The 18870-nt window shown below is 42.2% G+C and overlaps 1 protein-coding gene across 1 annotated transcript in view; it reads left to right on the top strand.

The window, feature by feature from the left end:
• Positions 1-292: 292 nt before the first annotated feature.
• Positions 293-18870, top strand: part of LOC124259008 (IQ motif and ankyrin repeat domain-containing protein 1-like) — a 227146-nt gene continuing 208568 nt past the window's right edge. The window contains exon 1 of the mRNA XM_046693074.1: positions 293-502. Coding sequence (XP_046549030.1) covers positions 400-502 — 103 coding nt within the window. The 5' untranslated portion in view covers positions 293-399. The remainder of the gene's footprint in view (positions 503-18870) is intronic.

An 18870-nucleotide genomic window follows, 5' to 3' on the forward strand; every position in this document is an offset into this window, starting at 1 on the left:
TTGCGGGGGATATGAAATTGATGACTTTGTCATGTTATAATTATTTTTTTAAATCACGTTGTTTATATACTGTAGATATGTCTAATGTCGAAAGTGTGATATCAAATTTATGAATTTTCGATATAATTTGGATTTTACTGAAAAAGCTCTTAAAAGGAAAAAAATCACAAAACTTATTTTGTTGCAACTGTGAAGCGCAGTTGAACATCGTCCGGGGACGAATTTTATGTACTGACTATGCAACCAGTTTCAACCAATCAGGATCGGTTGACACCGTATCGCCAAGTGCGCGCCTGCTATGTTGTGATCATGGCGTCAGGGTACTGGCATGATTCAGTTCAATTTTGACGTATATTCAAATATAAATCATATTTTATTGACACGTCCCCGCAAGTGACGATGCCGCCCAAAAAGACTTTCCAAACTAAACCTTCTGCAACGACTACAGCGAAAACAAAAGGAGACAAGGGAATTACAACTAAGAAAGTTGCAGCAGGACCAGGTAGATCTAGTATCTGTACCGTACAGTAGGGATCCTAGACGAATGTGTAATGTTGCTTGCTGATAAATAATCTGAGAACATGTAGTAAATCTAATATTATAAAAATGTTTCATGTAAAAAAAAGTATCAAAATACACATGCATTGCGTTAAAAATGACTTTGAAAGGTGTTGAGAATATTAACTGGTATCTGCGTGAAGGGGGATAACTCTTGTATCTGCCAGTTATAGTTGGTTTATTCACTCACATAAAAGTAGACAAAACAAGATCTAAGTGCCAAAATAATGCAAACTATGTTTCCTTGAAATGTATTGTCACCTCAATACACAATGAGAATGTGTTTGTAGAATGTTAAAGTACTGTTAAGGGAGCATAAAAACCACCATACTCTGCCCAAACAAGTCCATGGCCCACCACTGCATGGAGCTGAGGGTCGTCTGCTTCACTAACACATGATATTTCTTTACAACTATTAATGAATGACTCTGACCTCAGAAGAATTAGTAATTAGAGTTACATTCCCTTACTTTCTGGACAACTTATGTTATTGCAATCATTCCTTATCCACCTCCAAAGAATGGAATATGAACTCATTGTTTGCAACAAAAAAGAAAAAAAAGGCAGAGAGCGTAAGAGTTTTATTATTTTAATTAGATAATATTATCCCAAAAGAAATCAAAAGCCTTTACATGGATCACTCATGAAAGAACACAGTCACCAAAGCCCTAGCCTCACAGGAGGGGTGAATCATAACAAACAACAAAACTCAAGTATTCATTCATTTTCATAAATATCACATATAGATGGAACACATCTGTATCATTTATCATGATATTATACTGTCATGGCAGATCATATTAAACAGTCACATCGTTCATGTTCCCTCTGTTGTTCATTGTTCCCAAACACCAAGTAAGTGGGATACTGAATCTGTGTACTCCAGGACAGTGAGTAGCCTGGTCATGGCTCGCAGCAAGCCCTGGTCAACTGCAACATAGCGAACTGTAATGTTTTCAAAGTAGACAACTTTCATTACTTAATCAACTGAGTGAGCCCTGTCCACTGATCACTATTGTTTCATGCTTGATTGGCATTTTAGAAGATGGTATTTGATGAACATAGTGATTTTTCTGGGTTATATCTTCTTTTTATTCTCGAGTACAACGTTTCAGGGCTTGTTCTGGTCCCATCATCAGGTACAACTGAACTGTAACTGTTTACTCTGCCCGTGACATCACAATGCTTATGACGTCACAATTAGTGGTGGTCCCATTAATTGAAATAATCGAAGATTGGTCGCAGTGACTAAACGACCAAGCAATCGATCATGTTTTCTCATAATCGAACACAAACAATTCTGAAAAACATTTTGCATTAACAATATTTTTCACAAGGTTGGTTTTGTCTGTTACATTTCATAAGCACTACAAGCTCATTCCAAGTCATGATTGAATTTATCTTAAGGACTCCAAGAAATTAGTGTTCCTAACATACTAGTCATCCTTTAAAGATGTGCAATTTGCAAAAACAAAATCAAAGAACTACATGGTTTTTTCTTTTTGTTTTTGCGCAAACTAAAATAACCAGGAAAATTTCATAAATGACGCTAACCAATGATTGATCTGTTGTAATGAGCCAAACAGCAATTATGGGATTTTAACCAATTCCCAACACTAGTCACAATGCTATGACGACGCAATACATGTGGATGTCAATAGATACAGCTAACAGGGCTAATAGAATACATGTTATAATGAATATATAAAATGTCGATACTTATTATACAAAATTGTTGATTTATTTAGAAATGTACAGAGACTTATTTAGAAATGTATAGAATGAAAAGTAATAGCAGTGTATACATGGAAATTATGGTTTATTCATGGGAACAGTGACGAGGGTAGGGTATTATTGTCTTATGGTTTTATGTACCATGCATTTGGGAGGTACACACCCTGATCCCTGTTTATTGCTGGTTTTGTGTGTTTGATGAAGATAGCTTCAATCAACTTGCGTTTTCGCCAGTCACTGATGTTTTTTGCGAGGACTTCAGTTTCCCTGTCAATTTCATAGGGGTGGGTATTGCAAAAACACAACAAAATCACTATTATTGATTAACCTTTTATAAAAACTTTTAATCATGACAAAATAAAAATGTAAGTAACATTTGGCACTAATGAAACAGGGAAAAGAACAATTCAAAAACGGAAATATCCGAAGATTTTCGAGTGTTACGGTATTTTGCGACTGCGTGTCAAAATACCGGTTTTCGATCAGCGTATTGCAATACGTATCATTTTCATGTCTGAACCGGTAAATACCGGTAAACCGGTTATATTGTGCAGCCCTACAATTTCATGATCGGGATTATTCATAATGTGTTGGGAAACTGCAGATTTCTGATCTGATTTGTCCACTGAAGTTTTATGTTCTTTCACATGTGTAGCTACTGGTCTGCCTGTCTTACCAATGTAGATGTCACCACAGTCACATTTCAGTTGATACACACAGCCTTTAGGGTTGGATATAGCGTGATTGCACCCCTTACCATTTGCACGTAGCAAAGTTTTAAGGGTTTTGCCAGAAGAGAAAGTGCTGTCAATGCTTGCCATTTTCTTTAGGAGTCTGCTGACTTGGTGGCTGATGGGCCCAACATACGGGATGTTGATGCGGATGAGAGATGGTTCAGGTTTCGGAGGACGCTGAACTTGATCTTGTAGTGTTTTCTTTATAGTGGTTTCTACAAGGTTCTTAGGATACCCATTGTATGTGATGAATGTTGTCTTCAGGTGGTCTACTTCTTGTTGCAGTAGGTCAGGGCTACAAATTGTTTTTGCACGTCTTGCAAGCTTGGCAACAATTGCTCTCTTGATTTGGGGATGGTTGTTTGAGTGGTGTGAATATATTGGTCTGTGTGGGAGGTTTGCGATAGACCGATGTGAGTTGTCAATGGTAAATGCATATTTATACTATACTGAGATGGCATGATTTTTATTGGGTAATCACAACATAGTGAGCTCTCTCTCTCTCCCTCTCTTACTCTTTCCCCTCTCTCTGTCTCTTTCTCCCTCTCTCTGTCTCTTTCCCCTGTCTCTCTCTCCCTGTCTTTTTCTCTCCCTCTCTCTCTCCCCTTTCTTTCTCTCCCTCCCATTTTCTCTCTCTCCCTCCCTCCCTCCCTCCCACTCTCTCTCTCCCTCTCTCTCTCCCTCTGTCTCTCTCTTTAAATGGCACAATACCATACAAACCTTTCATAGTTTTGCATCCAGTTTCAGTGTTCACGAATGGTGTTTCAAAGTAACAGGACAATGGGTCCTGTAAGTTTCAGATGTCTGTCTGACCCATTGAAAATTCACAGGACCCATAGAATAAAATAAAACACACATTACAGATTTAACATTTCTTATAATTGGCATTGAAATTATTAACAAACATAAGATTTATAAACAGCAAGCAAGTGTCACATGTCACATAAAAGAACTTCAGTCAAAGTCATTGTGAAATATACAGTCAGACACTGGGGCCGGCGGGTTGTAGACTTCTGTCTGACCATTGGCGAATCTGCCCGGATTTGTCAGAGGGTCAGACGCTATTCGTGAACACTGCAGTTTGCCTTAGCTGTCTGATGTTTAATGCAGTGGGAAGCAAGGTAAGTACAGATTCTGATCTTCACAAACATATATCATGAACACATGTATTTTCAAAACTTAGTAAACTTCATTTTTTATCACAACTAACTGAATGATTTGTGACTTCGTTATTTGTGGCATCACAGTTAGAGCTGATGGAAATAACAAGCGATGCAACAGTTGCCTGTTGGAGACCAATTTCGTTAAACAACTTTTTCTGTGATGCATGACAATTTCTAATAGCTGAAAAGGTGTTTGGGTATAGGTTATTCATGAACATCTTGCCTCGTAATATTTATTAACTACTTTTCTAAACTGAATATATCTAGCAATTCATGGGGACACTTTCTAATCAAACAGACTGTAAGTTGAGCTGTCAGTTTGTATGGTAGGTTTTAATGAGGAACCTCGAGTATTATGACATTGAAATCAAACTGAACTTAACATTATTCCATGGTCAATATCGCAATGTTGGTGAAATGGTAGTATACGGAAGTTTGTTTCACTTTTTTTATAATGCCTTCTTTTATGCAGATAACATTATTAAAAAATGAACAAATAATGCCATTCTTCTCTCAGAGTGAAATGAGATAATTTATATAGTGTTTCTTATCGAAATAGATATTTCTTATTCGTCAGAACAGAATTCACAAATTACGTATGTTTGGTGTGGGTGTGTGTGCATACACTTATATATAACATCTAAATTGATAGTTATTAAAAATCAGGCTGTTTGTAACCAAAATGACTATATTGGTTGGAACACTTCAGCAAAAATAATTTCCACTTCAAAATGAACTGGAACAGTAACATTTTTCATGTTATCATATGAGCTTCAAAACATTGAATGAAATTAATGCTGTAAGATGAAATGGATCAGAGAACATTATAATGGCATAAATGACGCTTTAAAGACACATGTAATGGTAAAAAATATATAACTATGTCGTATACATTCCCTCTGGATCATGGTTGCCTTTTCCTGTTGATAACACATACACATACAGAATGGAAATGAAAATTTTAACTAAGTCATAGCGGAGACCATATAATATCTATTATATGGTCTCTGGTCATAGCTATCCCAAGTGGTATGCTAAAGAGTTATGCAGTTATCTCCCTTAGCTGTGACGCCACAATATAGTTGTTGAAAACCTCTCATAATTTTACCTACGTACGAATTGGAATATCTTAAAAACCGTTGACTAGATTCTTTTCATACTTGGTACCTAGGTTCATTACAGTCTGCAAAAGGTCCAAGCCAGGTTTGGTGACCTTGACCTTCATTTCAAGGTCACAACTTCATCTTAAACTATGACCTTCACTTTCATTACTTTTTAAGTTTAATTTGATAACTTGTGGGGGGTCGGGATCATGTCAGTGTAGTGACAACTGCTTGTTGAACTGTAATTTTCCCAGCATAAATCATAATGTCATAAGCACATGTTTGCAATGTAAAAACTTCATGGCCGATTTGGATCTCCATTTTCTATGAGCCTCCTGCCTCATGGGTCCTCCCTGCTCTTTTATAACCGATGTTATTTGTGTCAAGAACTTTCTAAAGGTGATTGGATTAAGTTGACACCTTTGTTCATCATCTTAAAGTGGAAGCTCTCGTCTCAATCAGGAATTAGTCAATCTACTAAGAGCTCTACTCTAAGGAGGACATTCATTCATCCATAATCTATCCTTTGCAAATTCGTTCAGAAATGAGGCTAAAATTTAAAATCTTCAGAGGTAGTTAGATCAGGCTGATAGCCTGTTGGCCATGAGCCGTACAGACTCAAGAGACAACAGTCCAGACCAAGGTCTAGAGTCTATAACCGTAGATCACTGTGGTGTTCTACTCGGGAAAGCTGAGTATCAGCCATGACCTGAAGCTGATAAGCAATCCCCTTGGCGGGAGAAGCTTAGGGTTTTCGAGCGGGAGGGACTATGTCGACAGCTTCGACATAAGGCAGGATTTGCCCATGGCGCAAGCCGCACGGGCCCTGCCATCAGTCCCTGGGTTTCAACCGGCAACGGTTACAACCCAATAAAAAGGGCTGATCCTGTGGACCGCTTGCGGCCCACACTTATGGGATCGTCCCAGTCAAACGTGAAGGCTACGGGAGACACAGGCTTCAGTGCTGTCCACCAGCAGATGACTACCATAGCCATGGGTAGTCCGGCTGATCGGGATGGCATAATGATATGAGATGGCATAACTGTTCAGATTGACACGGACGAGAGGGACTATGTCGACGAGGTCGACAGTCAGCAGCTTTTGAGCATGGCACAAGTCATACAGGGTCCTACTGTCAGTCCTGGGTGTTCAACCGCTTGCGGTTGCGTTTGGCCCTACTATCAGTAAGCCTGCTTAGCTGGCAATTGTTTTTCTGCATGGTGGGGTCAGAGCCACAAAAGCGCAAACAGCATTGACCATGCTCATGTAACGCCCACGGAGTCCTAAGCCGTACAACAGCTATGGTCTGAAGTCTGTACCTGTAGGCAGTTGAGATGCTCTATAGTCTATACATGGGAAGCCGAGTATCAACCACGGTTACCTTTGAGCAGACGAATTTATGTTTGTTAATGTTGCTGATATTTAGTTGTCCATGGGGTCAGCCACACACTCCTTACCTCTGGTCTGAATGGGCGATCTTTTTGATTTTATTTTGTTATGCAGCGTGTGAATTTCATTGGATTGTACATGATGGGATTTTTGACAGCACAAATATTTAGCAGGCATACAGAGAATGGTCAAGTAATTATAAAATAACAGTAACGGACGAATTATGTAAATCATCACCTGCATGTAGCCACTGTTCATAAAATAGATAGAAAGTTAAACATAGGCATAACTGAAATCTACTTTTTCTGTAAGAGTTCATGGTGCATGATATATAAAAAGACTATGGATAAATGGTGGATACATCCATATTGCAAATTTCTACAATGACTGCATTTTAATTATCCTGAATTAAGGATATATATTAAAATGTTTGGTTTTTAATTTTGAATAAAAGGAAATAATATTAAAATATTCATTTATGAAATATAATATTTCCGACACAGAAGAAACTAAACCAGGATAATTACTTATTCAAGGGCACTTTCAAAATTCAATTTTTCATTATGTAAATATACATGTATATTTCTATTTGTATTGATAATAAATTTCAATATCTGTGATAAATGGCAAGTGTTGTGAACATCAAATGGTTTACATTTTACTGCAGTGTCTACATACCGCTTGCCTTCACAATAGTCGGATGATTATAATAGTCATGAAAAAGCTCATATTTTATTTTTTAGACATAGCTTTTTATGTTTCCTAGCGGTAAACTGATTTTTCAAATTCTAACACAAATAAATTAATAAAGTCAGTATCTTTTCCCTCTTTACTTCAATAGATATCTGCACTGTACAACGTTGTAATTTTATCTGATATTTTTGTATGAAGGTGCGTGTGTACTATAATATTACATTACACATGTATGACTTTATTTAGTCCTTGTACATTATCTGATAAATTTGTACAAAATATATAAAAATGCATATACATATCTACATGGAATGATTGTGGGATTAAATTCAAATTTATGTCATCAAAACATGTTATATTTTAAACACATTATCTATGTTAATTCTTAACAAACAGATAACTCTAAAGTTTTCTTTGAAAACTGTTGAATGAAAATCAGAATATAAAGCTTTAGCTACATAGTATATGGTCTGTCATGGGAAATATTTTGTCAACATAATGTTACCAAAACAAGAAGATACATATGTCATGAAATTCTATCATACACATCCCCTTGGGTGGTCAGAATGATCTGTTTGTTGGGATAAATCTCTGTAAATGACTATTTTAAGAGCTTTAAATGGTGTTAAATTTTTGTAAAAAAATAGATCAGTGAATGAACATACTTTATAAGGGGTAAAGCTTGTGACAAAGCAAAATTATTTCACTCAGGACATAAACTTGATATGAAAGAGGAAGCTCGTTTGATATCCTATAATTATCAAAGCATAATCAAGCATAGTGATTTTGTTGTGTTTTTGCTTTGTAAATCAAGCATTTACTCGATTATAAGTATTTTTTTGTTAAAGAAAACTCCATGCAATATATTGCAATACATATCGCAATATAGGATTTTGCATCGCAATATAGGATTTCACATCGCAATATATCGCAATATTAAAATTCTCTGCGATACCCACCCCTTAATCATACAGTGAAATACTGTTGCTAACTAGATTAAATGATGTCACTTCATGAAGGGGGAAAACTCCAAACGTTTTATGCAAAAGAAGACAATATGCAGCATGTACCTAGCTGGCAGTAAAGAATCATTCACATTCCCTGGCATCTACACCCTCTAAAGTTGTCACAGAAATAGAAATAAAATGTTTTTTTGGCGTTTATTTGTGTATTACTTCGTTAAAATAGATAGTTTTAACAAATATTAAAATAACTATGAATTTCCCAACTTGGCCTTCTAATTTGGTCCTCTAATCATCCAGAATACCATTTTACAGGTAAAAATTACCAAAATTTGCATATTTTCAACAAATTTAGAAACATGTTATGAATTAGGTCACAATCAACAATGGGTGGTTACAACTACCTGCAGCACTGTTTAGATGGGAAGATACATTTGCATGTGCATTGCTATAATGATCAAAGGACTATCAAAGCTATGAATGAACTCTTAAAAATAGTAAACTTTCAAGAGTAGGCATAAAAAAGTACTGAGAAAATCCCAAATCAATTATTTTCTATATCAATTAGGATAAGAGAAAGGATGAATGGTATATGATGACATCAAAATATATTATCCATGTGAACCTATGGAGATTGGGGTGTTGCGCATGCGTCAGGTGTGATCGGACGTGTTCATGTCGTGCTGACAAAAAAGGTGACAAAACGGATAAATAACACAGCATTAGTTGTACCCTGAGAGATAAATAGTTTTCCCATACTAGTGTGAGTATTCGGAAGCAATATCTGTCAGATCGAAGCAGAATTTATAGCTATATATCGAAAGTTATTGTACATGATCTGAAGACAATGCATTGTCGATAGCTGTCACTCACAAGTCAAGCGTGAAGCTGTCAATTTCACGTGCAGCATGGGAGACTCACTAGATTGTTGGCGTGGACGCATTGGATGTTTTTGTCCCAGTCGAAGCAACTCACGGCAAGTATTGAAAAAACTTTACATTCGAGGAACATTTCTAAACAGACAATTGAAGTTATTACTCGTTCTGAATTTGATTATTCACGTGAGTAGTAGATACAATGATTGTCCGGGACCAAGTCCAACAAAAGCCTCTGCAAAGCCTTATTTCCCAAATAAGGCTTTGGTCGGACCCTTAGCTCTTGCTACCATTGTATCTACTACTTTTGAGCCCCCGTTGATTTCCCGGCCACACGTGGCACTATAGAAAGATAGAAAGGTTCTAAAAGTAGTAAAATGTCCCCGGCAGCCACAATTCCCCAAGGGAGAAAGAAAGATGATGTTGTGCTTCTCCCAAGGGGAATTGCGTCGGCTGCCTTTCTCTCACCATGAGAGTGCCCCACTAAGGGATACCTTACCGAAACACCTCACATCACACAAAGTTGCAAGGAATCCACTGAGGCAACGGCGGGATACGAACCCACATGTATAGCTCGCGCAAACTATACATAATGGGCCGCACCACTCAACCGATTGAGCTACCGGGGACTTAGCTGAACAATCTCGGTTTAACGGGTCTATCCTGAGAGCACTTTCCTGATCACGTGATATGATCACGTGAACAGTTTAATGTGATACTGGGATTATTTTGTTAACGTGACACTATGCCGTGTTGACAGGAAGTAACCTTGTGTCGTACGGTACGATCAATAATTCCTGTCTAACGAGCCCTCTGCCTGGCCCATCCCTCAAGTAGTACAAGTTAGGCTCGTCTGCTTTGATGTCCACTTTATCTATGTTGTAAGTTTTGACTGACCATATAGGATCGGTGGCTCGCTTACGACTATCACCCTTGTGTTCCCCAGGCTGGTATAGATACCTCACTAGGGCCCTATCTGGTATCTGTTTCTCTTTCCCACGCAATGGAGCAGCCGACTCTGCCACTATTGATTTTAGTTTGATAGCGTCTGCCGGTTTCTTACCGGTGAGACGGGTGACTTCATGGTTGATTGCCGACACCACCTTAGGTAACCTCACGACCCATTCAGTCGATCGCTTCCCCGGGTTGGCCATCTCCATAGCATACTGATGTCCGAATAAGCGCTCAGCCAAAGTCCTATTAAATCTCTCAACTATGGCTTGGCTGCGATGGGCTCCGGCCGTGCCACGCCTGACCTTTGTATTGTGTTTGGCTAGCAGTTGTGACACGACACCCATGAACTCCCGCCCGGGGTCAACTTGCAGCTCTGTCGGCCACGTCAGCGGACTGCGTTTGTATATGCGTTCAAATCCTCTGGCTACCTGGGCAGAGTCTTTCGCGGTCAAGGGTTCGGCTTCCTTGTAGCGACTGGCCACGTCCACAACGGTTAAGGCATACTTGTACCTCTTGTCGTGGGGTAGGAACAGTAGGTCTGCCTGGTGAACGCTATTAGGTATGTTAATACCAAACTTCCTTCTAGGCACGTAGCGTGGTGGCGGCAAATAGATCTGCCACAGGGCTTGTTTTTCAAGCCACGCTTTGGCCTCCTCCGGGGGTACTCGCGCCATTTTAGCCAGCTTATCTACAGTGCTAGCTCCTTTCCAGTACCCATGCGGGCTATAGTAAATAGCCTCAAACTTTCTCTGGTTCCGTGACATATATTTACCTATGTTCTTGGTTCAATTTTCTCATGCCCGTACGCGTACGTGTTTATCCCATCAATAGCTATCCAACGTTTAGTGTCCATCGGCGACAGGGACGCGTCTTGTTTATAGTCAGTCCGTATATCCTATGGCCATCACTTCTAAGTGTGTTCATTTTATGTCTAAAGGTACGGGTCTTGAACAGGGCTTCCTTGAATCTGGCGTGTTTGATGTGTTGTTTAACCACGCATTACTTCTTAACACCCTTAGCCTTCCGGATCTCACTATTGTCGGCCTTCAGGATGGAGTACATCTTAGGTCTCAAACCTATGTACTCGGCTATGGGCGTGCCAGCACACTCGTCCTTCATCTTACCTAGGACCTTTTTATTTACCGTACTGTGTATGGCATGGTCCTTGGGGTAGTCGCTGGTGTCGTACAAATCGAGGTGTTTTTCATGTCCTCATTACACGCCCTCGGTTCGAATCTCCATCAGCAGGGAATCCGTGTCAGTGTAGAGCACTTCACACCTGTCGTCGTACTGTTTCTTAAGCTTGTTGTAGTAAAAGTCATACATCAGGTGTTTGGATAAATCGAGGATGCTCATCCCCACGTAAACAGGCCGGTTGAATTTTATGTGGCTTTTCTTCATGTGTAGGGCAACTAGGTTATCGGTGAATATCTTGCTACGGTTGAATGCCGGACTGGCTATCAGTCTCCTGAGCTTGTCTTCCTCATTCGACCGAACCAGCTTCACGGTCATGCGTTTCCTCAGGTTCTCCATAGTCTTACCGAACACCGAGTTGTTCATGAGCTTGTAGAGGTTTTTCTCAAAGTCACTGGTGGCAAGCTTTCGGAGGTCTGTGTTCATTCTGATGTAAGGCTCCATCCAGGGGCTCTGGTTGAACACGAGCACCCTGTGTATTTTGGTCAGCCTCATACCCAACGACAGGTACAGCTGTAGGATGCGATAGTGAACGATGTTCTTGGTCTTATTCATTAAGTTGGGCACGAGTTTTTCAACGTCTGCCACCCGCCCACCTAACAAGTTATGTTGGTACTCAGACATCCAGTCTGGGTTAACCCTCATACGTTCGGGGGCCAGGGGGTAGCTGTTGTGTGATGTGTGTAATGCCTTGGGGTATTCCAAGTCAACCTCGAGGATATAACCTTTGTTCGAATCTGGTGCGATGCTCATAACATTGACCTCGTAAGACACCCATTCGAATCCCCCTGTGGGTAGATACTGGCTCATGGCCCAGCCGTACAGGTTGTTGGCGTCGAGGTAGAGAATGTGATTGGTTGGCTTGCAAGGGTCGTAGCCCTTCACGTATTGATTATTTGCTTTCGCGTATCGTTTGGTTGCCATTCTCAATGAATAGGTGCATGTCATAATCTGTAAGCAATTCCAACTTAACTCCGGTCTTTTTAAGCAAGGCATCCCACGACAGACCTGGGCTGGTGTAATACCATGCGGGGTCGAGTTTATACTGCTTGAAACATGTCCGCCTAAACGTCTCAAATACGTCGGCTAACAGTAGTACATCTGTCCTCAAGTACAGGTCGTGGTAGTCGCCCAGATTCTTACACCCCAGTTTATTCCATACATTAATAGCGTGTGAGTAATCGTCTTGGGATATTGCCGAGTCTGTCAGATTGCTGTAAAATTCTCTGATGGGGGTAGTCTGGTCTCGGCGAACTTGGCCCAACCATCCATGTACTCATAGGGATACACACCCTTCCTCATCAGCAGGGGCCTAGTCTCGGCGTCTGTGTATCGATCGGTAATAGGGAAGGTATCGTTGGCCTTGACCAGACTGTCGAGTGACGACAGGAGGAACTGAACCGAGTCGATGAACCTAAGGCCGTTTAAGCTGAAGGAGATGTATCTCTCCATGTTGTTGGGGATGCATGTTATATTGCCATCGATTTTAGCGATGGCCTGCATGATCAGTCGTACCCTCTCAAGTTGTGAAAGACAACGGGGATGTTTATTATCTTAGGGTTGATTCTAAGCTTGAGGTTACACGCGCTGTGAGCGGCGCCTCTATACTTACCGGTTACGTGACAGTGATCTCTCACCGAATCACCGTTAAGTGGTGAGTCACACACGTGACAATTAGTGCTACAGGCGTGAGCTAGTCGGTCGGCTCGGGTCATACGCATGGGAGCGATTGTATACAGTGTATTCCTAATAATTTTTTCTTCCTCCTGCAAACACTTTAGAAACCTTTCAGCCGCGTCGGGACCCCTGTACACTACCGGAGCTTTCGTTTCCCCGTCACAACGGACGACAACGTATCCAAACCCACAGGCTTCATGCTCCTGTGTTTTGTGTGTGAAGCTCTCACCTGTGGGGGTATCCCCAACAACCTCAACAGGTTTGACCAAGGCTTCAAAGTCGGCGTAGATGACATAAGGCACAGACATTTGGTGCTTGTGGTTGCCGAATTTTAGGATATTGTCACCTTCCTTAGGCATGTCGACTCGTATGGCCGTCTGCCCCACACCTTGGCAATCCTCCCGGTGAGATTCTAATAAATCAGCTCGGCTGAAACCGTGCAGGCATCGCACACAAAAGTGTTTTTTCCCAATGTGTTTCGACTGGTCGTGCAACAACCGACTGAGATGTTTTATCCACGTGTAGTGATACTTTTCACCTCGTTGGATCATGAATATATTGATAACGTGGCGACCCTCCTCCCCCAACACTGGGCTGACCCTGTGTACTATTGTTGTGTTGCCTTCGTGCCCAAAGACGTTATAAGCTAGATTATTCTGTTTTTCTACTTTAGTGATCTGGGATATATACCATCCCAGTTGAGCCCATCATCTTGGGGATAGCTAGAAAGCCTGTCTGAATGAGTGTCAGCTGGAAACAAGGCTGACCTGGTAGCTACCCTCAGGCAATCGTCTCCTCTATTCTTAACGTTTACCATGGCCTGTTTTTTCTTATAGTAGGGGGGCAAGTCTAGGTATGACCCGCCTCTGAACGGCACGTAGTTAGCTATGTCTAGATAGACATTATCGATTTTATCTACAGCCCACCCGGACCCCAAGTGTGTGTAGCGTTCTAGGTATTCTCGTATCTGCTGAAAACTGGTATCGATTGATGCGTCTATGGTCTCTGTATGCGTGACGACCTCTTGCCTACCTCTGAAGTAAGGCTGAACGTACTCAGTGACCCCATTCCCCACTTGCTTATCGAGCGACATTTTATCTGGGATCTGAAACTTGATACTTCCAAGATCGTTTAGTTCCTGGTTGACCTTATCAGCTATCAGAGGCTTGATATCTGTGATGTCTATATTCCTATCAACATGCATACGCCAGCCTCTCAAATAATTGCCTACAGCTCGCTCAGTGCGCACGAACTGTAGGTCAATAGCTCTATTCTGCCGTAATAGTTCTACAAGCTGTGGTTTCCTCATACGGGAATATCCCTCTAAACCCAAATTGCGTACCTCGGCATTCAATTGTTTTACAGTGGTAGGTTTTGCTACGGGGGCATGTGATAACAATGCGACTAACCCGGCTCTCCCCAGGTTTGAATAACCCGTGAGCCCAAGCTGTTTTGCCTGGATTTTTAATTGTTTTACCGTGGGAGGGGCTTCAAAACCTAGTAATTTCAACAAGGCTGGCTTCCTCATTCGAGAATACCCGATCACACCACGGCGTCTGGCGATTTGTTTGAGCTCACGTATAGTAGTCATAGTTGCGTACACACCTAAGAGAATCAATGTCTAATTGGACCACAGTAAAGGGAGGTAACTGATAAAAAATATAGTGAGGCGCTCATAAAATCACTAGATGGGCCGTTTCAATCCAGTACTTACACTGTTGGATATAGTATTCCTTGAAGTTGTACAGGTATTCCTGTATACTTGTAAAACAATTTATTTGGTATTGAGTCGTGATGTCCCACCCACATGTGAAGGGGAGAGTATACTTAACATCCTCTTTAATCCATGCCACTTCCAATATGACCTGAAATCTGAAGCGTCCCCATAAGTTCAGTTCATCTTTGAGTATGTTTTTAACCAGAGATTCGATGACGGGTATACTTTCCCTGGGGTCAATTTCCACAAACATAGCTATACCTAAGTGTGCACAGGCTCTAATTGGGGGTCTATCTTGAGGAGGCTCACGCTCTTTTATGTAGGCCTTTTATTCTCGTGATATGAGGTGATGTCTGACTACGTTCAGCCCGTGAGCTTTGCATAGGCAGTAGTGCTCTTTAACCCTATACCACACACAGAACACGTGTAGTTAGGACTTCCCATGTGGAAACAACAGTACCCCTCGGTCCTGCATCTCCTATCACAGGCTTCTTTCTCCCCATAAGTATGTATTAAGCATCGGTATGGAGCAGGTCTCATGTTTAGCATACTTATATGAGTACTTAGTCTAATTGTTTTGCAACCAACGCAGTAGCTGCTATACCCAGAGCTATGAAGACCAGTTCACGGTCCATTTGCCCCTTGGATGGTGTGTAGTACTGAGCGAGTGTGGGTTTATTGAGCGGTTCCAACCGTTTACTTGTTAATAAGTAGTATTCTCTCGCTGCCTCGTCGACATCGTGGAATGTTTGAACGGCATGGTTTTCACGCCTGAGTTGTTCATTAATGTAATCGATCCTCTGGAGGCGTTTTTTAGCGTACTCGGATTGTGCGGCCTGTAATTTCTCAATAGCGAGGTTGTGTCGCTTCCTTTCTTCCTGTATTTCAGCCGTGTGTGACTCTCGTAGTTTCGAGAAGAGGAAATTACTCCCGGAAAATGCCAGGGCATTTACTAACGCACCACCGACCATCATGGCAATCGTAACCATCCTATATTTACTTCATAATATTTTCAGGTAGTATCCCTTGTTTTACTAGGATGTCCTTTGTGGCCATCGCCATACCAAGGTTCATTTTCGCATACCCATATCCTGCAGGTTGAAATCTAGCTTGATAGTAGGTTATTTAAGCACCATTTTGGTCAACCGAGCGTACCCTACGGCTAGACTGGCGACCACGGTGGCGTGGTATGCGTCATTGACGAACGTTTTCTCCTCAGACATTATGTATATGATATAAAAATATTAAATTATAACATGATATGTGGGTTGACCTCTAATTGTGGGACCGGATCCTTGGGATCCCTGTGTCGTGTATATAACCACGAGATAACCACGGCAGCAGTTACGCCTACAGCCAACAAGAGTCGGGTTGGGTGAGTCACCGTGATAATTTTATGTTGGTTACACCACCGTTTTTTACCGGCAGCTACTCTCTTAGGATTCTTCTGCCTGGTTACTGTAGGGGGTTGGGGTTCCCCCATCTCCTTCCTGGGGGTCTGGGTCTCCTCTGAAGGGGTCTCCTCCAGTTGGGGTTTCCCCAACGTTGGTGTCTCCTCCTGTGCAGCATCCATCTATACTATTATTATTATTTTTCCCCTCCTTAAATTGGCAATGCTTTGCCGTGATAATCGCCGCCGTCACCGGAGCTAACAACATACCGTATTTGTGGTACAGCTGGCAGCTGATAGAGCTCAAGGCGTGTTCGATAAAAGGGTCTTTCTCAAGGTCTTCCCACAGGTAAAGTCGGCGCTCCGGGGGGATGGGAAGGAAGTATGACGCAATACCAGTGTATATCTGGGTCATAGCCGATCCTATTGTCTTTGTCATTTCTGCCCCGTGTCTAGACTCGTATCTAGTGTGCAGCTTATCGATTTCTTCGGCTGACATTTTATGAATTTTATCTGGAGTGTACTCCCTAAAGTAATGTTTGGCTTTGCCACCAACAGCGAACGCCACCAGTTTCTCTCGCTTTTCATCGTCCACCTGTGGTGATTGGGGTACCAACAGTTGCTCTAGCAATTCCTCACACTCCATCTTATAATGTAACAAGTAAGTTTTAGTTTTAACAATATAATACCCTATGCAGGCAAAACACAGAGAAATGAAGGTTAAGTTGCACACGACGAACACTTCAAATACCATAGCTATAACTAAATGCTAAGCATTTGCTAAGCATTGCTAAGCTTTGCTAAGCTTTTGCTAAGCTTTTGCTAAGCTAAAACACCCTATAGGCCACTGGTTGGTCGGTCTTGAGCACGAGCTTAGCGTGTTTAGTTTCAGCGAGCTGTTTCTTCACCCGTTCCCGTTCTAATTTACTCATCACATCGTTCTCTCTCAAACACTCCTCGAACGAATCCCTGTCCTTTCAGTGAAATAAGGCCACCCATCGCGTCTGCTCCCTGAGGTCTTTCAACACCGAGTTGAACTTCTGCGTTAGCACCCAGACGCTGTGATTTGCGTGCCGACCGGAGAAGGCCAGGTACGATAGCATGTCTCTCTTTTTTGTTATCTCGCGATTAGCGCTGCAGTCGTCCAGTATGAACAGCGTCGACTCCCCTTTAAATTTCTCGTGAAGAGCTTTCAACCAGTCCTGCAGGCGTGTTCCCGGGTCGACTTTGTGTACGTCTGGGTCCGTCATCACCCAAGGTCTTTTCGTGTACGTTTTATTCATACCCAGAGTAGGGCACATGATAACAATGTGGTCGAACACATCTCTGTAGTACCCCTCCAACATATCCAACACGAAAACGGTCTTCCCACAGCCCGTCTGCCCGCACACTATGGCGCAGTGTGGGTCGCGGGGTAAATCAATAAATGGTCTGCACGAGTCTCCCATTGTCTATATAAAGTTGCGCGTCCATAATAACGTACAGATAAAATTTCAACTTGCCAGCGGGTTGAGCCTTCTTGGTAATCTGGATTGTTATCCCCTCGCTGCCATTGTCTATGCGGCGACCGCTACCGTGCAGTTTATCGTCATCCGTAGATCGCATGTCCAACCACAGCGCGTACTTGGTGGTCAGGTATTCACCGATCTGCACGGAGGATAGGTCCAGGTCTTTGGTTATGTATGGGTGTTGTTTGATGGCTGGTAGCTTTTTTATCTCATCCCACTGCTGGTATGCCCTCATACCATGACTGAACAGCTGGTTGGGCACGCCCTCGATGGTCACTTCCACCTTTTCAATCTCAGGGTTGAAAAACTTCTCGCTGTCCCTCTGGAATGGCTCGTAATCCTCCACGGGGACGACCAGGATGCCTTTCATCGATCGCGCCGGCACGTTCAGGTTGATATTCCACACAGTGTCGCTCTTATCCCGCACGACTGATCTATGCCTCAGTATGCGATCGTACAGGATGGCCACCTTCCCCGAGAGATGTTGTCTATGGCGTAACTGGCCTCATCCCCGTTTGGCGTACGCACTACTTTGCTGTAGTCGTTAAACGTTAGCTCGTATTCAAGCCTATCCCCCAGAGCGGCCTGGTAAAACGGCGCGTGTGACGTGAGCAACGTGAGCTTGAGCGATGGCTTTGTCACCGTCCGATATCTTGGCTAACTGGTCTACCGTGAAGCCGTATCCAATACGCAACCGGGTCGATTTGCTGATACCCTGGTACACGTCATTGGCGCGTTCTCCCTTGCTTTTCCAGAGGTCCCCATAGCAGTGAAACACGTTGCTGTCGTCGATGCTCAGCACCTCGTTGTCGCTGATTTTGATAGTGGTTTTCTTGATGATGGCTCGACCTACGTTCCGCACTAGATCGCGTTTGTCTTTGGTGGAGTCCAACGTGAGGTTGAACGCCAGTCGAACCGTGCCTGGTACAATGAGGTCATTCTCGCCAAGGTTTGGGAATCTAACCAGCAGCGTTTGATTCTGGTCTATCTTGCTGGGATTGTTGGTGATGGTCACCGACTGGCGCACGGCTCTGACACCTAGTGGCTCTCTTGATCTTCTGAAAGGATCTAGTTTTCTACCATACATTGTTATATAAATGAAATATATAAGTTTTAATACTAAATAATGGCCGAGTACATCCCTATGGAGGATATGTGGGATGATAGTGCCCAGGATGAAACCACATTCACGAACAACCCCTTAAGTGCTGAACTTGTA

Source organism: Haliotis rubra, unplaced genomic scaffold, assembly GCF_003918875.1.
Source record: "Haliotis rubra isolate DU_JTF1 unplaced genomic scaffold, ASM391887v1 Scf706, whole genome shotgun sequence".
NCBI lineage: Eukaryota > Metazoa > Mollusca > Gastropoda > Lepetellida > Haliotidae > Haliotis > Haliotis rubra.